The sequence below is a fragment of the Tiliqua scincoides genome, chromosome 1, assembly GCF_035046505.1.
Source record: "Tiliqua scincoides isolate rTilSci1 chromosome 1, rTilSci1.hap2, whole genome shotgun sequence".
NCBI lineage: Eukaryota > Metazoa > Chordata > Lepidosauria > Squamata > Scincidae > Tiliqua > Tiliqua scincoides.
This window is the reverse complement of record NC_089821.1, coordinates 226,056,965-226,076,678: the sequence shown is the minus strand read 5'-3', so window position 1 is coordinate 226,076,678 and position 19,714 is coordinate 226,056,965. Positions and strand designations below refer to the sequence as shown.

Here is a 19,714-nt window from a genome sequence, read left to right as displayed (position 1 = left end):
AGGCAGAAAGAGGAGGGCAAAAGTTGTGCTCCGGGACACGATTCTCCTCTCTTCCAAACAATCCCTCCCCGAGAGCCGCCGGGCATCCGAAGGGCGTCCCCAGAACCGCACTGAGCGGCAGGAGACCGACAGAGCCTCCCCCCAGCGCCCGTCCAGCCAGGCAGGGAGAAGAGATTTCTCCAGCCCTTTCTTCTTGACAGCCACGCATTTTGCTTGGGCTTCGGAAGGCTGAGAAGGGACAAGAAGAGGAGAAGCCCCAGTACCTCCCTCCCACTCCCCCCCTCAAAATGGGAGGTCAGTCCACGCTGACTGTAGTTGTCTTCTTGGGGGTGCTTCTGTTCCCCTGCCAGGTAAGCACCGAGGCGCGTGGTGCATGCGGATGACGGCTTATACTGACACGAGTCTTGGCTTGCATACGTTGGCTGGGGCAGCTTCGGGGGAGGGGGGAAAGTTGAAGTCCCCTCTCCCTCGGGGGATGATTAGGAAGGGGATCTGAAGTGAAGGGCTGGCTCGAAACCTCGCCCCCCACCTATTCCCCTTCCCCGCTTTGAAGTTAGCGAATGGTCTCGCAGGCGCACGCGTCCGTCCATTCACACGCACACGCGATAGACAGAGAGGACGATGGTGCCTTCTTCAGTGCCTTGTCCCTGCCCCACTATTAGTGGAAGTCTGGTACTCTGGGAGCACGTGAACGCCGGGTCGCAGCGGCCCCCTATCGGAGTGTGGCGGAGGGAAGGAATGCGGACTCGATGGAAGCCTCGCCATTGACAGTCCCGCCGCGTTCGAATGTGTATGAACGTTCCAAAGGGGGGGGGGAGGTGGAGCGGGTGCAGAGGTTCTCCTTGCAATCAGCTGCAGAACGTCCACGGATGGCATCGTTGCGCCCCCCCCCGCCGCGATCTCCCCCACTCCCTCTCGCCTTCCCCCTAGAAAGCCCCTAATGGTCTCTCCCTCCCCCCTCCCGTTGCAGGTGCGGAGCTCCGGGGTGTTCGAGCTGAAGCTGCAGGAGTTCGTCAACAAGAAGGGTCTTCTGGGCAACCGCAACTGCTGCCGCGGGGGTCCCGGCGCTGCCCTGCCCAGCAGCGGCGGAGGAGGCGGCTCCGTGCCCGGGCTGCAGCAGTGCGACTGCAAGACCTTCTTCCGCGTCTGCCTCAAGCACTACCAAGCCAGCGTCTCCCCGGAGCCGCCCTGCACCTACGGCAACGCCGTCACCCCGGTGCTGGGCGCCAACTCCTTCAGCGTGCCCGACAGCGCCGCCGGCAGCGACCCCTCCTTCAGCAATCCCATCCGCTTCCCCTTTGGCTTCACCTGGCCAGTAAGTTGACGGACCATGTGATGGTGCCAGGGCTGGGGGGAAAGGGGGAGGAGGGAGGCTCAAGGTTGTGGAGAGGAAGGCTGCAATCCCATGCATGCTTTCCTGGGAGTTAGCCCCACTGAACTCAATGGGACTTACTTCTGGGTAGGATTGGGCTGGAAAACTCTATGCATGGAAGTCCCCCCTCCCCCATTGGATGGCCTCTCTAGCTCTGTTTTCACCAACACAGCTGTGATCTGCACTCTGCAGGCAGCAAGATCACACGTGAAGGACTCATGGCCACAACACTGAACAGAGGCACTACCCCACATGCACTTTCTAGAGCAGCAGTTCTCAAACTGTGGGTCCGTGGGACCCACCGGTGGGTCGTGATGCAATTTTGGGTGGTTAGCAAAACTGACAGGGCAGATGAGGCTATGTGCACAAAGGGTTAAACAAGCTGCTACTGGGGGGAGGTCACTGCTGCCCAATCACTGTTCTAGCCACACCCCATGGCATTTATAAATCAGGCCACAGCCTTTGCTGCCTCTAAAAAGTTGGAGAACCACTGCAGAAGACTGAGAAAATGCACCTCTCACTGGTCCTTTGAATCATTCCAGTGTCTTAATTGGTAGGGTGCTCAAAAAGCCCCCATTGGGGGGAAAGAGAGTGTTCTCAGGAGAAGAGACGTTCTGGCTGGATGAGATGATTGTCCGTGCAGAACCACTGGTTGACCTTGATTCCAGATGAAGTAATCCAGAACAGTGAGGCTTCCTTTTATGTAAACATGCAGGGGATTGGGCTGTGTATGTATTTATATCTCTACTGTAGTGTTTCCCCCTCCCACCCTGTGCTAGCCAGCTCCTCCACAGGTTTCCAAGCCAAGATTCTATGATTGTTGTCCTTAGTTTTGTGTCCTGTGATTGAGTCCTTGGTTATGCTGCTGCCTGGTTAATGGGCAAGTGATTCTTTGCACTCCTGAGAATGAAGGTTGCCAGATCTTTTGTAATGTCCACATTTTAAGGGAGCATCCTTTATTTCCATCTCTCATTTTTCCCTTAGAAGTGCAGAGGAGAGACATTAGTGCTCCAGAGAGACTGACAGGAGCTGGTATCTCATTAGCAGGCTCAGCCAGTCAGTTGAAAGGATGGCTAAGCTCAGCACACTTTGCTGTGATTCCATGTCCCTTGTCTTCTCGTTATGGAAATGGCAATTGTCATTGTCAGTCCTGCCTGCAATTCCGCAAGGCTGTTTCATCTTCCAGCCATCCAGACCCACCCCCTCCTCCCATCGAATACCTCTCAGTGTACAAAGCTGGGCGGCAAGCAAAGTATGGAAACTGACAAGGACACTCCTCCTCCTCTTATTCTCCCCCCCCCCTACTTTCCCCTCTTTGCTCTTTTTAACACCACATCCTGTATGAACAGGCTGAAAAAACAGGCCAGGAAACGACTTTTCAAAAAGCTTTGCCATTTCCTTGAGGAAAGTGAAAACAGGTCAGAGCCAGGGATCAGATTGTCATACTGGCTAGGCACACATATTCCTGTCGTGGGTAAAGCCTGTGATCACATTATTCTGCTGACTGTAGATGTTTTTTTCCCCTCATTGTTCTTTTTCAATCTTATTTTCCAGGGCACTTTCTCTCTCATCATCGAAGCGCTCCACACGGACTCCCCTGATGACCTCAGCACAGGTAACTAGCTTGGCACCAGCCTTGATCCAAGTTGTACTCAAGGGCGTTCCTTCATAGGTTCCCTTGATGTTATCTTGACATGCTGCCCTTCCCACTTATTTATCAAAGCAGGTAGCTTTTGTCAGAGTCAGTTCTGTTGGAATCGATGGGGACATTTCCACCTATGTTCACAATTTGGGGGTTTGAAAGATACCCTTGTCAACCCAGGGCTTTCTCAAACCTGTGATTAAAACCCACGCCCCACTTAGAGTCTAGGTTTCATCATCCATTCCATTTCATTCACTTCATTGCTTTTCCTCTGTGTCTCCCCTTTACAGAGAATCCAGAGCGCCTAATTAGCCGCTTGGCTACCCAGAGACATTTGACCGTTGGAGAAGAATGGTCCCAGGACCTGCACAGCAGTGGTCGCACGGACCTCAAGTATTCCTACCGTTTTGTGTGCGATGAGCACTACTATGGAGAAGGCTGCTCTGTTTTCTGTCGCCCCAGGGATGATGCCTTTGGCCACTTCACTTGTGGAGAGCGAGGGGAGAAGGTCTGCAATCCAGGCTGGAAGGGGCAGTACTGCACTGACCGTGAGTATCTGTAAAGCAAATCTCACCTGTCTTTGTAATGCTCTGACAGTGCTACCTGTTCTCTTGCGCGCACACACAGGCACAGGTGCTTACACACCCCATGCAGTGCCTCCTAAAATCAGTGATGTAGTACCATGTAAAAAGGATGATGCTAATGAGAATTTAAAAAGCAGCAGCAAACCAACAATAATATAATGAAATCTGGGATCAGAAGTCATGAATAAATGAGATAAGATGAAATGAGATTAGACTTGTAAAATACATTGTGCATTGAGAAAGACTACTGAAACAAATACTAGTAAGCAATAAGAATTACTCTTAATATTGCTAGAATGAGTATTCGCCTAGGAAGAGATGCAAGGGACTGACTGGGCACTTCATGTCATTTACTAATTATGGGCATGTTCCAGAATCTCTGAGCCAATGGATGAAGTGAGATATACCTCAAATAAATAAATACATCACCTGCCAAACACTGATTTCAGTGAGAGAGCTGAGCACGTGCTTCTTTCTTCTATGGTTTCCATTTCTCAGCTTTCTCATTGAAATTAGTGGGACTTGAGACTTGCAAGTGCTTTTAATATTTGCTAGGCCGAATTCGCTGTAATTGCAAATCAATTTCTGCAAAATGTAGGATTGTGATCTAAAGTCAATATGGTCTACATGACACATCAGAAAAATCATCTTGGGAACTGTTTGGTTTGAAGAAACATGAGAAAAACTCTACCCTAGAAAATGAGCAGTCAATAGGTTTGAACAGTAAATCTTTTATTTTAAACTAATGATCAGTTCACTGGATTTTCTTTCATGTATGTGCCAAATGTAAAAATAAAAAGATATACACCTATATAAATGGAAACATTCCTACACAGTAGACATACATGACCATTTGTCAAGAGTAAAAGCCAGATTATGTAATTCTCTCTCTTATCTACCTAATGTGGAGCAGTCACAGCAAGTCAATACAGCGAAATAGTTCAGGCACAGCAATTTCTGGCCACATAGTTGTTTTACGAGGAGTTTCCCTTCTTGGTGCCTTATGTAAGGGACATATTGGCACATATAAGGGACATATTGGCACATAAGCATATGTACCTAGTATGCTTAACTTGCATGAGCATTTCCTACTTCGAGTGTATATTCCGTTTCATTCATCTAAAAACTCTTGTTCTCCATGAAATTTGCAACTGAATACACCTGAGGGTTGCTGAGGGTTTGCATTACAGTATTTCCAAAACTCATTCTAGTGACAGAATGCAGGCATTGCTGCTGAAGAGAGTTTGCTTCTTGAACTTTTTAATTACTCTCCACTTTTCTCAAACACCAGGCCAGCATAACTGTGAGAGGAAAAAAAAAATCATATACATAAGTAAGGAAGCAGCTGAAGCGGATTGATATGAAGGAAAGAAACTGCAACTCCCATCCATAAAGTCAGTGGAAGTTTTGCCCTTGACTTTGGTGGGACCTGTGTTTCAAGAGAGATCAGTTTTTGAAACTCATCAGGTTTTCTGTCTAGCAGTTCTGGTAGTGTTATTGATAGCAACAATGGCAGTCTTTCAGAGCGGAAAGTCTAACAGTTAAAGGTATCAAATGAAAAAACCTTGTCACTCACACTTGTGTATGGTGACTTAGTTAGACATCGTTTGAAGGGAGCCCTGGCCAGGTGCCAAAAAACCACACTAGTTCCTCATGCGCAAAGGGACTTTGGGGTTGCATTTGATAAACAGCTACCCCTCCCCCCACGCCACGTGTCTAACCTCTTCTGCACTCCAGGGGACTTCCAAAAAAGCAGGTTGTGATATGGAAGGTTTGCTGTTCAAAGGAAGTCATAGTCCTACTGGGCAGGCCCAAACCATTGGGTGTGCTGAAGGCAACTCTTTGGATCCCAGCCAGTATGATTAGATTTGTCACGTATGACAGCTGTGGTTTGCTCTATGGGCTGCAGTGCCCAGGCCGACCTCAGGCAGGTTGAGTGCTTATGCACTGGCAGAAAAGGCTGAGTCTGTGACACAGGTTGGTGTTGCAAAGAGAGCTAGTTGTCCATGAGAATGCTCAACACTGAGCAGTGTTGCTTTCTATTTCATTAGACTTGGGGGAGAGAGAGAGACTCTTTTTCAGATGTTTGCAAGGAAGCCAAGCCTCTGAATCTATGAATATTGGTGCCGTCTGCAGCAACAGGTCACACAGTTCCTTTGCATCACCCACTGGTGTGGGCAGTCCTTTTCACTCTTGAGTTTTATGAGCAGAATACATGACACAGTGTTTGACAGGGGGGAAAAAGCATAACGTGATGTCATCCTGAAAGCTAAGCAGAATTTGCAGGCTTTCGTCATAGGCTTACTTGCCCCTATTAAGTCCACTTTTTGAGACAATCTGATTACCAGCCCAGCTTTTCCTCGTCTTCTGTTTTTCCTTCTTCAGGGCTCATCATTGTCTCTAGCTTGCTTTGTTGAATTAAAACTTGCAGTGCCTGCTTAATGAGTTCCATAGCCAGGCAAAGTAATGAGCAGAAGTCTTCCCTCCCGCTTGCTCCTGCTGGCCTGCTTACCTCTTTGCTATGTCTGTGCATCCCAGCCTCCACTCCCCCTCCCTTTTGGGGTGTGTGTGAAAGAACTTTAGACTTATTTATTTGAATAAGAAAAAAGGGTTTTTTTTTTCCAGAGAAATCACACGCGTGCCATAGATTAGATCTGGGCAGGGATAGGCTGCTGAGGAGGCACATCTTGGCCCTGATTGGCTGCAAGAGGTTGGGGGTATTGTTGCAGTGGGGCAGCTGCTGGGAGAGAATAGACAATAGAGCAGCTGTCCTGGCTGGCACCCTGCACACCAGCTGTCCACCCTTATCTGCACGCATGCACACACACATGCAGGCTCGCACACTTTCTGAGGGTAGCAAGAGGAGGAGCTGTGTGCAATGAATTGGGGAATGGGGGGAGGACTTCTGACCCTTACTGGGAAGAAAAGGCGGATGGGAGCTTTAGGGAAGGGAGCAATTGTGAGCTCTCTTTTGTCCATGTGCAACTGAATTAAGAGGAATGTTCATCCCTGGTGATAAGTAAAGCACCCAGTTACTAAGCAAGATCAATATTCACACCAGGCTCCAATGATTATTTCAGCTGCTGTTACCAGCTCAGCTGTAGTGACAGAGTTTGTGACCCGATCCCATAAAACCCCACAACTGATGTATCTATTTCTCTTTTTTCTTTTGCAGCAATTTGCTTGCCTGGCTGTGATGAGCAACATGGATTTTGTGACAAGCCTGGGGAATGCAAGTAAGTTTTCAGAGAACCCTGCCCTTCTCCTTTTGCCTGTAAACTTGATTGGAGAATCCTGTACAGATGGTTTTACGTGCCTCTGTTACTTATCTGATGTCAGCATGGCAAATCTAGATATAATACAGCATCAATGGCAATCCAGAAATCAAAGCTTGTTGCCATGATTCTCCTCTCACATCCCAATTTTTGTTCATGTTTATGGAAGAAAGAACCTAACAGGGCTTAGGACCCAATCCTATCCAATTTTCCAGCCCTGGTGCAATTACAATGCAGCCCCATGGTAAGGGAACAAATGTTCCCATACCTTAAGGAGGCCTCTGTGACTGCTGCCCCACTACAAGATGCAGTGCATGCCCCATTAGCACAGTTGCACCGGCACTGGAAAATTGGATAGGATTGAGGCCTTACTCTCTAGCAAGTGCCTAGGATTTAACAAGTTCATCACAGTGCTCTATAACCTGTGTTAGTTACCCTGCTAACTGGTAAGAGGCACTTTTTCAAGTGGGTGCTCCTCTTTTATTTAGCAGAGGAAGAATAACTGGCCCTCCTCACCCCAGCAGTGTCTTTTCTAGTGGCTGTCCGCTGGTGTTCTTTTGCATCTTTTTAGATTGTGAGCCCTTTGGGGACAGGGAGCCATTAGTTCTTTGATTTTTCTTTCTAAACTGCTTTGTGAACTTTTAGTTGAAAAGCGGTATATAAATACTGTTGTTAATAATAATAATAATAATAATAATAATAATAATAATAATAATAATAATAAAACTATGCTTGAGAAGTCATGGCAGGATTACCATTTGATCTCCCATTGGCTGAGTGACACCAGTAATAATTAAGGTGGGCAGTTGTTATTGTAAGTAACAAATCAAGAAGAAAGCCATTGTGTTGTAGAATCTAAACTTGGAGCAGTGATGCCTTGATTCAAACCACTGCTGAACTGTATGACAATGTGTCATCCTAGGGAGGTTGCTCTTTCTCAGGATAACCTACCTTACAGGATGGTTGTGGAATCGGATGGGAAAACCCCATGCGTACCATTCTGAACCTCTTGAAGGAAGGCTAGAGGTGTGATAATTAATAAACTAACTGTGCAATCCCATGCATGTTCACTCAGAAGCAGGTCCCATTCTGTTCAGTGAGGCTTACTCCCAGGAAAATGTGCATAGGATTGCAGCGCAAGGCCACTGACCTAGGCAGTTTGCACTTAGAAGTAAGTTCCACTTAGGCCTGATAATATAGTTGTGAGTGGATTGTAAAGTTATTGGAATCAGGTAGTGAAAGAGGGAGACTAACATAAGCCAGTGCTATTGTTTAGAGTATGATACTCCTTGTTTTAATTGATTTATGTGTTTTGATTTTATGAAACCTCTTTTGGTTCAATGACACTTTGTGATAGGATTTTGTTTTGCAGCAGGATATTACTGTTTGTGATAGGATTTCTGAATCTTCTTAGAAATCCATACCTGTGCTAATCATTTGTTTTCATCATTTGCATAGATGCAGAGTTGGTTGGCAAGGACGTTATTGCGATGAATGCATCCGGTATCCAGGTTGTCTTCATGGTACCTGTCAACAGCCTTGGCAGTGCAATTGCCAGGAAGGCTGGGGTGGCCTTTTCTGTAACCAGGGTAAGTCACCTGTAATTGTTAATACAAGAACACCTGAACCATCCTTCAACTGGGCCACACAAAGCCCTGTGCATCTTTACAGATGTGTCTCTTATTTTCATTTCCTGTAGATCTCAATTACTGTACTCATCATAAGCCTTGCAAAAATGGCGCCACTTGCACCAACACTGGCCAAGGAAGCTACACCTGTTCTTGCCGTCCCGGTTACACGGGCTCCAACTGTGAGATTGAAATAAATGAATGTGATGCCAATCCTTGCAAGAATGGAGGAAGCTGTACTGTAAGTTTATAAAAACAGTTCATTTTTCAGTTTTAACCATCTAGAGATAGGTGAAGCCATTTCGATAGGCTCTCTGTAGTCTGTATCTCCAAATGTTGTGCTTTCCTTTTCCACAGGATCTTGAAAATAGCTTTTCCTGTACCTGCCCACCTGGCTTTTATGGGAAAAACTGCGAGCTGGGTGCAATGACTTGTGCTGATGGTCCATGCTTCAATGGAGGGCGATGTACAGACAACCCAGAAGGTGGATACAGCTGTCGTTGCCCAGTGGGTTACTCTGGATTTAACTGTGAAAAGAAAATTGACTACTGCAGTTCCAGTCCCTGTGCGAATGGTAAGCCAAACTAGTGCTGTACTCATCTGTTTAAATTAATGGGCATTTCAACATGAATTTCAGTAAGAAATGAACAAACTTTTCACTGAAGTTTTCTTAACGTCAAAGAGAAGGGAACAGAGTTCCTAGTGAAGTTCAATCCAGTAGTGCGAAGTCCCATTTCAACTGAAGCAGGGCATGTTTCAGCCAAAGTTAAGCACTTTTAAGTCATGTTGATTTCTGTTGGAGAAATGTTCAGTACTTATGTGTGCTTATTCCAAAGTAAGGCCCACTGCATTGGGTCTTATTCCTATTGGCAGTGTGCCTTTTACATTCATAGGAGGCTAATCTTGGCTTGGCACTTGAAGGCACATGTGTGTGTTTAGTTTTGGGGGGAATCTTGTGATAGCCATTCCAAGGAGTGATATGATTATATACATTTCATTTGTATCCTGCCTTTCCAAATGATGCTCAAGGTGGCTCACATTAGGAAACCTAAATACAAAGTAGACCGAACGTTACCATTAAAATCACAGTTGGCATAAATGTCCTTCTCTGAGGATAGGGCCCATCGACAGAGCTAGGGCCCTGCAGCCCCAGGACTGTGAGCTTAAGCTGCAGTTTCCATATCCTGTCTTCAGGAATCGTCTCATCGGCTTCCATGGGACTAAGTTTACATTGAAGTTATATGGAAAAACTGGCCTGTGGGCTGAGTTTTTCACATACTTAAAACTGCACTTGGGGAACTTGAAAGCAGCTTTTGTAAATCACAGTTATGCAGTAAAAATACCATGTTTATGAATGTTACTCCAAAACAGTCCACTTACTATTTTCAGCTGACTCAAAATGGTAAAGCTTTTCCTGGACTGCACTGTGTTGGGGTGCAGGTGGAAAATTGCCTGAATGACAGCTGCTCCATAAAACAGAAGCTATCTACCCACGAAAAGCTGACATGTCCAAAAAGTTCCATCTGGCCTTCTCTCTGACATGTTGATTTTGTATATATAGGGAGTTTTTAATAACAGGAAACATTCATACCCATGAGCATATATGAAGTTGCTTTATGTTGCTCTAAGCTGAACCATAGGCCCATTTATTTGACTGGCAGCCATTCTAAAGGGTGTTGGGGGGAGGGGGTCTTTTCTATTACCTAAACCTTTTAGCCAGTGATGCCAGCAACTGAATCTAGGACCTTTTCCATGCAACACATGGGCTTTTATTGCTAAACTGTGAAGTGTGCCCCAGTAGTGGTACAATCCCTGAAAAAGTTTATGCCCTTGATTCTGCTGAATACTCCTTGCCCTTTTTCCTCTCCTCCTTGCTCTTCTCAGTCATTTGTGTAATGTGGCAAGCTGATATAAGGGTAACCAGGAAAATGTGCTCAGTTTATTCTTGCTGCACAGGGTAGATAAAATGCAGCATGTAAAGAGTTGGCAGAAGTAACAGAAGACTTTGAGAACCTGCTCAGTTTTTAAAGCTTGTGCAGACTGAGCAGTCCAGCCAAAGTCCAGCCAAACTTTCAAGTCCTGTACTGCTTCACTATGGCTGACTCATCTCCATTATTAATTGTGCCAAATAACAGAGATAACATGGAGAACATAACAGACTATATTCTCAAGCGTTCTCTCCATTGGAACAATTGTGATTCAGACAGGCTAGTAGTGTGTTCATGTGAGCAGCTGCACTGAAACAGTTAACTCCTTGATTGTTTACCTGGGACCATGCTGGAGATCTAGGTCACTGTAAGCAGGCTGTGAAGGCTGAAGTTCCCTGAATGAGCTGGTACCCAAGAGTATATGTTCCCAAATTCCTAATCTGGGTTATGGGGTTTTTAGAAAAGCAGTATTAAAAATCCTTTAAATAAATTAAATAAATAATCATTGACCTGGAATTCAAAAACATGCTTTTCACTGAAATATTTATCATTGAGATCAACAGTTGACAAATGCAGAGAGCAGAAGCAGTTTGGTCTCCTGCTTTTAAGACAGTTTGAATGAATGGCATTTAGATTGCTTCCAATGCCATTATTGGGGGAAAAAATGATTTGGGTTTGGTGCATGTTTAAGAGGTTATGCTGGTTTTGGTGTGTTTTTGTTTGTTTGTTTGTTTTTAAAAAAACACATCTGTGCAGTTTTAAAACTCAGGCTGCATGTCTGGAGCAGGAAATTGATTTCAGCATGGTTTTTTATGCACATGATGGGATGTGCACCTTCAAAATGCCTGAACAGCCAAATCTGGAACTTGCTAAGCATCTCATTTATTTCTTTTAAGAATTCATGTTTTGTCCTGCTGGTGATCCAAGCCAGCTAACAATAATAAGAAGCAACATCAAAATGTAAAATACCCATTAAAATCCACAAAGCATCTTGTCAACAAATAGCCATTATAAAAGATTCTGAAAACTAAATATAGTGAGCACCATATAACCTACTCACAGAGTATGTTTAAAAAAAAGTCTGCACACCTGGTTTATGGTGGACATCTCCCTGAGCAATATGTCTCTTGAAGGCATCTACCAATTGAGCTGAGTTGGATTATTTTCCTGACTGTTCTGACAAAGGTGTACCTCTTTGGCTGTTGTCTCCCTGCTTTTCTATACAACGTGAATAGGTAGAAGTAACATGTGTATTATAGATTTTGAGGCACCTCTTTTGCAAAACCCTGGTCTTGATGGTGCTCCTTCAAGGATGCTATCAGAAGGGAATAGGAAAACTGTGTATTGCATTGAATAAATGTTGAATTGAAGACAAATCTGGGTTCAGATACCCATGGAAGCTATGAAACTTAACTTTGGGCCAGTCCCTGTCTCCCAGCCTGGTCTACCTCACAAGGTGGTTGTGATGATGGAACAGGAAAATTGCATATCCTTTTTGGAAAAAGCACAGGAAACAAATGTAATTGTGAAAAAATAAAACTGTGACCCTCTGTGCTGGGACTGCTCACTTACCATTTATCCTGTTCAATATCTGGCAGGAGCCCAGTGTGTTGATCTTGGGAATTCCTACATATGCCAATGTCAAGCTGGCTTCACTGGAAGACACTGTGATGATAATGTGGATGACTGTGCTTCCTTTCCTTGTTTCAATGGTGGGACCTGCCAAGATGGAATTAATGACTATTCTTGCACCTGTCCCCCTGGATACAGTGGAAAAAACTGTAGCACTCCTGTCAGCAAATGTGAACACAGCCCTTGTCACAATGGGGCAACTTGCCATGAGAGAAACAACCGCTACGTGTGTGAGTGTGCTCGAGGATACGGGGGCCTCAACTGCCAGTTTTTGCTCCCCGAACCTCCTCAAGGGCCAGTCCTTGTTGACATCACTGAGAAATACACTAAAGGTCAGAGTTCCCAGTTTCCTTGGATTGCAGTGTGTGCCGGAATTATTCTGGTTCTGATGCTCTTGCTGGGTTGTGCCGCCGTTGTTGTCTGCTTCCGACTCAAAACACAGAAGAGGCAACACCAGCCAGATGAATGTAGAAGTGAAACGGAGACCATGAACAACTTGGCCAATTGCCAGCGGGAGAAGGACATTTCCATAAGTGTCATTGGCGCCACCCAGATTAAGAACACCAATAAGAAAGTAGACTTCCACAGCGATAGCACTGACAAAAATGGCTACAAAGCCAGATATCCGTCCGTGGATTACAATTTGGTGCATGAGCTCAAGAATGAGGACTCTGTTAAAGAAGAGCACAGCAAATGTGAAGCTAAGTGTGAAACATACGACTCTGAGGCAGAGGAGAAAAGCTCAGTACAGCTAAAGAGGTATGTTGGTCACAAATGTGCTGATGGGTATACTGGGACCTTCATTGCAAAGCACAGGGGACATTTTCTGGTTGGTCACAAAAAGCAGCCACCTGATCCTGGTCTTCGGGTTTTCTCTTTTTTTTGCAGTGAAACATCTGAAAGGAAACGGCCAGAATCAGTATATTCCACTTCAAAAGATACAAAATACCAGTCGGTGTATGTCATATCAGAAGAGAAAGATGAATGCATCATAGCAACGGAGGTTGGTATAGTGCTGGATAGGTTCGAGATGCAGACAAATTTATTCAGATTCCAAACCAAGCCAAGCTAACCAATATGGCCCATTCACTTTTCAGTGCTGTGCCAGTTTAAGCCATTCAACACTTTTTTCTTCTGATGAAGCCCAGTTCTTTTGAACTGGGGTTTTGAGTGTAACCTTAATGAGGGTGATTGGTTGGCTTTGTATATGGGGTTAGACCTACTGAAGGTCAAAGGAACTGGCCCAGAGTCAGTAGGATTATTCCAGAGTAAGGCTGCAATCCCAACCACACTTTCCTGAGAGTAAGCCCTATTGAACAAAATAGGACTTACTTCTGAGTAGACCTGGTTAGGATTGTACCCTAAATGCCCACCAAACCATGCTTAGGAAATATCCCCACAGGTTGTACACTACATTCACCCGTTACTGAAAAGCCTCCTATTGATTCCAGTGTATTGTATTCACTACGGGATTAGGCCTAAAGTACAATCAGAGGAATGAACTCAAGAAGGATTATTCTGTTAAAAGAGAAACACATTAAATCTGAAATGTGATGTTTGCTAGCAGCAGACATCACAAAGCAGCTGCTTCTGTTCATGGATACAATTATATACAAATAGTTGTACACGGTTTATTTCTCACTAGAGAAACATGACCTTCCTTCTTTCATGATAGGTTGATCAGCCTTGCAAATAAGTCTACCAAAGTTACTAGCTCACAGAATTTATTGCTAACCGATCTGAACCATTCATATCTTTGTGACTATTTCTTGCTGTTGAAAGGGACAAAAAACCCTCAACTTCCTTGCTGATTGTCTGGGGGGAAATTCCTGCTCACCATAGGTGATTAGGCAAGTAGTTATTTATAATTCTGATATGGCACTGGTAGGTCTGGCCCTATTTGATTCCAGTACCATCATCTGCCATCATTCCATCAAATAACCCTTCTCTTTTTTTCCCCCAACCTCTCTGCAGGTGTAAAGGAAAGGTGATATGACAAAATTGTTGTTTTGAAACAATTTTCAAAGGTGATATGCCCCAATGAATGCTGCTGAACAAGGGAGAAAGATTCCTTCACTGACTGCTGCTGAGAAACTAAATTCAGGCTGAGCTGGTTCTCTACTGAAGTTAGCAAAAGTGACTGCAAATAAAACACGGTGGACACTAGGCCAGGGTCTGTGTTCAAGGATACCTGTTGCACTGCCTTTTATGAATATTTATCATTGCACTATGGTCAGTTGCTTTTTTCTATATATATTTAAATGAACGGACTTAAATTCCTACATAAGAAGCATGCACTGCCTGAAGTGTATATTTTGGATTCTTATGAGCCAGTCGTTTCTTGAATTAGAGATATAAATACTGCCTTTATTCTTTTTTTATACTAAAATGTGTTTTTACTAGGTGAACAAAAAGTGTGTTATTTTTTTTAATTTGTAAAGAATTATTTTCAGGATATTTGTAAAGCTTGAGTATTTTGTGATGTTTCTTTTTTATAATTTAATTTTTGGTAAATATGTACAAAGGCACTTCGGGTCTATGTGACTATATTTTTTTGTATATAATGTATTTATGGAATATTGTGCAAAATGTTATTTGAGGGTTTTTTTTTACTGTTTTTGTTAATGAAGAAATTCATTTTTAAACTATTTTTCCAAAATAAATATTATTAATGATACCCAAAGCATATCTTTCCTTTGCAAAATGCAACTTGACCAAATGCTTTCCGTATGTTATTGGAAGGTAAGATGAACATGAACGCGAGCTTAAAAGGGAGGGACATTGCTCAGTGGCAAAGCACATGGCCCGGCTGCAGGAGGTTGCAAGTTCAATCCCTGTCAGATTCGAGGGGTTAAAAGAGCTCAAGTGGCATCACCAGGAAAGAACCTCAGTCAAACAGCTACCATGAGTCAGAGTAGTCACCCCCGGACTAGATGAACCTGGGATGTTCTTGCTCAGTACAGTGCCACAGCCTATCCAACTATCCAACTGCACCAGTGCAGCTGCAATGCAACCCCCAGGTAAAGGAACAAATGTTCCCATACCTTGAGGAGGCCTCTGTGACTGCCTGCCCAACACAAGAAGCAGTGCATACTTCATTGGCATAGCAGCACTGGCACTGGAAAATTCAATAGGATTGGGCCCCCAGGCATTTATATGCAGTAGCGTAGCTGGGGGGGGCACAAAATGGTAAGTACTGCAGGTGCTGCAACAAGCCATGTAAGCGACCCCTCCCACTCATCATTGGAGACATTCCGGGCAGCGATAGCAACATATAGGAGATGCCGTTTGGTTTGGTGAGCCCTGTGCGCTGCCATTGCTGCCTGGAATGGCTCAGACTGTGAGTGAGGGAGCCACATATAGTGCATTGTGCCTGCAGTACTTACTGTTTTGCCCCCCCCAACTATGCTACTGTTTATATGTGAGCTAGAGGTCATAAGATGCCTTGGAGCAGATCTGCATCCTCAACTGGGACATTCACACTATTGGTTGTTGAAAGTGAAAGCTTCCTGTCTGTTTCTGGAACTTTGTCTTGCCATTCTTCACGAAGCTAGCAATGGAAACCTTGTGCTTTTATAGAATTTGGGCTCTGGCCATAATTATAGACACATAGTTAAAGGCTATGAATCGCAGAGTGCCAGACTCATACTAGGGCTATTTCAGTGCACAAGGACATGCTTAGGAGCTGTGCTTGGTGGACTGAACCCGTTGCTGGAAAATTTGTATCCCTTGTTCGCTTGTCGATTTCTAACATGAGAGGAGCAGAAATTCAAATATATCTAGAAGCCACACCTCTGCCTGGAAATCCCAGATGAGTGATGGCAGATTGGATTTCCTGAGTAATGGGCAAAAGACATTCTGCACATCCTTTTGTACATGCTTAACAGTCACCTCCCATGAAAACTGTCTCTTATTTTTCCATACTGAACCCTGTGTTGAAAGCTGGTTCTGGGGTCTAAGACCCAGTGAGTACAAATTAAGCCTGCTCTTCTTGCTTTGGGCATACTTTTAAAATATTCTCAGAAACTAAGTGGTTCCCTTGGTTGAAATCACATATGTCAAAAAGTAAATCTTTGTTTAGAAAAAAAAATACATTTAGGAGGCAGCCCAAATTTGTTGCTGCATGCAATTCAAGTAACTGCAAAAGCCATGTCAAGAGGTCCAGATTCTTTATACACTTTTACACATTACTTCTACTTAGCCGTATCCACTTATCGCAAAAGATGAGCCCAAGAAATGCTGAATCATAGCCAAAGGCTGCAAATCTGCGTACAGCCAGGCTGCTTTAAATCCTGTAATGTAAACGGAATGTGAACTGTGCTGGATTGCAGCCTAGCATATTGAAATCCAGGAGAACACAGCTTAATCCTATGCATGTCTATGCAGAAGTAAGTCCCATTATAGTCAATGAGGTTTACTCTCAAGTAAGTGTGAATAGGATTGCAGCCTTCTAAATAAAAATGCACAAGATCTTCATGCTAAGCACTCAGCTCTGAATATGTGCCAATGATCTTGCTTCCCTTCTTTGGAGAAACATTAGTAAAAGCATTTCTGTGGCCTTTTAGAAAGATGGTGGCAGACATATCTATGTAACCCTCTGATAGGCATTGCCTCTATCTTCAACCAGTCACAAAACTATGAAGTGGTGGATAAACCATTCCCCCCCCCCCAAATTGTGATAGGGTTGTTTTTACAGAAAGAGCTGGAGTGGCAGGAAGAACATATGACAAACTCCAAAATTGCCCCATTGTTGTTGACTTTTGATTACTCAGCTTATCTCTGAATTATTTGTCACATGGTTTTTTTTTTGTGTGTGTGATGGCTTTGGTTTTGAAGAGGTGAACATGACTGATAATTCCTGAGGGCCCTCCCTACATAGACCTGCCCCTTTCTTGGTCACATTAGAGCAGTGGTTCCCAACCTTTAGAAACCTATAGACCACTGAGGTAAAAATTGGAATTGTCATGGACTACATGCAACCCCCCCCAGCACACAAAAAATACAAATATATTTGTAATAAATAGAGATTTATTAGAGATTTAGGGTGCAATCCTAACCCCTGACATAAGCACTGACATAAGGGCAATGCAGCTCTGAGGTAAGGGAAGAAACATTCCCTTAGTTTGAGGAGGCCTCCGTGAGTGCCACCCAACTGCAGGATGCAGTACATGTCCCATTGGCATCGCTATGCCAGTGCTGGAAAGGGTTAGGATTGTGCCCTTATTCAATTTCTTCATTTTAGAGGAGATACAGTAGTTGGGTTGCTGCTTTTGTTGCTGGCTGTGGGGAGCGCTCACTCTGCAAGATGCTGGAAGTGATGGAAGGCTATTTTTGGAAGGTCATTTTTGGATGGAAGGAGGGGACAAACTTCTGGAGGAAAAGTTCATTATGGGTTACAAGTCATAGTAGATAAGTGCAGGCTCTTGGTTTTAGAGGCAGGCTGCCTCTGATTGCCAGATTCAGGGGAGGGCACCAGGAGCAAGTTGTATCTGTTGTCTTGTGTGCTCCCCTGGGGCATTTGGCGGGCCACTGTGAGATACAGGAAGCTGGACTAGATGGGCCTTTAGCCTGATCCAGCAAGGCTCTTCTTATTTTCTCATGTTCTTAGAGACTGTGACATAATGTAGTCAGAACTGGTGAGTCCACCCGAGTGGAGGAAACAGTATTAAAATGTCAAAAAAATTCAATCACTTGAAAGGGCCAAAGATCTAATTTTGTTTCAAACTTGTGGTTGCATCTCTACATTAAAAGTTATTCTAGCTATAATATGACTTTGCTATCATGTTGTATGAGCATAGAAAATTAGACACCACTGCAGTGCAATAAGTACTCCAGTCTTCATAGAAAAAAAAAGCCAGTCAACATAAATAGCCAGATCTTTAACAATGGCTGCATCAGCATATCCTGTAATCCTGTATTAATCCAGACAAGAGGGAAGCACTTTCGGTCAGCCTGAGAGCTGATTCAGGATTGAGGATACAGCCTGGTTTGGATCAAGTCACACTTGCTGTGAAGAACCAGCACAGCAGCTTACTGGACGCTCGTGGACTCAGTGTTAGTGCTGGACATTTACTTAGTGGCTGCAGGTGCCTTGACCCAGTGGTGTACCGGCTGTGGCTTTCCTGGAGGAGGCAGACCTGGTCATTGTCACACACGCCTTTGGCACATCCTGTTTAGGCTACTTGAGTATACTCCATGTGAAGCTGTCTTTGAAGAGTGTTTGGAAATTGCAGCTGGTCCAGAATTCTCCTGCTGGGGTCTGCTACTTGGAGGATGCAACTCCAGTGTTGTTTGGCCTGCCCTGGTTTCCAGTCTGTTTTGAAGCCAAATTCAGAATGCCTTTAAATCTCACCTTTAAATCCCTAAATGGTTTGGGTTTAAATACTTACTTTAGAGTATCTCAAGAATATTCAAAGGTCTTCTCCTACATGATCCTTGACATCCTTGCCCATGATCTGCTGCATTCTGCCTTAATCTGAATACACACAGCTGGCCAAAGCTCAGAGCTCACCTGATGCAGGATGCATCAGTGACAGATTCTGAGGGATTCCAGGGGGCAGCAGATTCGGGGTGCTTTTCACCCTGAATCTGTCACCGCCGCCTACCTCCATCTTGCCATCAATGCAAAGTGTAACAATCTGCTTCTCAGGAGGCCAGACACAATGTGACAAACACTGTCAAGACGCTCACGGCTTTTTCGATTGTGCGAAAAGTGTACACTGGAGCTCTGCCCACCAAACCAAGCCTCTGACCGCTGCTAGTTGCACTGCATTGCTGGTCTCACTAGCAAGTGGCGGGGGTCTGGGGGTCCCATGGGTGTCCCAGTGGTGGAATGAGTACCACTGGTTGAGAAATAGGGCCAGGAAAATGGAATTTTTCCATTCCTTCCATCTTTAGGTCACATTTTCCACAGGCCCATCAAATTGGGGGTGGGAGGGTCAGGGTTCTGCTCACTTCATGCCTTTCCAGCATTACTCCAGCATGCCCTTCTCTCAGCCTGGTCATCAGCTTCCACTTGAGTGTCCTCTTTGTCTCATCGCACTCCCTTTTGAAGAAAGCAAGTCAAATCACGCAAGGCTCTGAAGTGTTTTGCAAGACTTTACCCAAAGGATATAGAGGGGTTGCCACCTCCATCAATTGGGAACACAGCAGCATTGCAGTTAAGGCCTCTTGATCCCCATGAGAACAGTTCTTGGGGGTCTTGCTCTCTGCTGGTTGTTCCAAAGCCCCTCTTAAGGAGCTCATCAAAAAGATGTGCAAATTGCGTTCATCAAAGCAATCCAACTATGTATGCTGTCTAGCTCATGGCATACATTTCATGTAGTCCTTAGTGCTGAATATCTCCATGCTGGCAATAGAAAATGAATGACTGTAGCCCAACACCAAGTGAAGCAAGCATCCTTCTGTTTCTTAATTTAAATAGTTTAACAGCACAATCCTACCTTGCGCTGGAACAGGCAGGCCAGTGGGCCTGCACTGAATTCAGCACAAGTTTGGGGCTGGCTGTGGCTCAGCCCAAGACAATGGGAAACTTTTCCCCTTACTCTGGGGAGAGTTGTAGCAGCCCCAAAGGGGCTATTTGGATCTGCACTACCTAAATTGGTGGTGCAAATCTGAGCAGCCCAGGACTGTCCCGGGCTGCATGGGAACAGG

General features: G+C 44.7%; 1 protein-coding gene across 1 annotated transcript; it reads left to right on the top strand.

Moving 5' to 3' along the window:
• The first annotated feature begins 180 nt into the window (after positions 1-180).
• On the top strand, positions 181-14,474 carry DLL1 (delta like canonical Notch ligand 1). The gene is made up of 11 exons (XM_066611384.1): positions 181-350; positions 971-1,315; positions 2,927-2,987; positions 3,305-3,562; positions 6,774-6,834; positions 8,332-8,462; positions 8,573-8,742; positions 8,859-9,075; positions 12,028-12,820; positions 12,950-13,064; positions 14,036-14,474. Exons 1-11 carry the CDS (start codon positions 288-290, stop codon positions 14,039-14,041), a joined length of 2,220 nt encoding a protein of 739 aa, XP_066467481.1. The 5' UTR covers positions 181-287; the 3' UTR covers positions 14,042-14,474.
• The last annotated feature ends 5,240 nt before the right edge of the window (positions 14,475-19,714 follow it).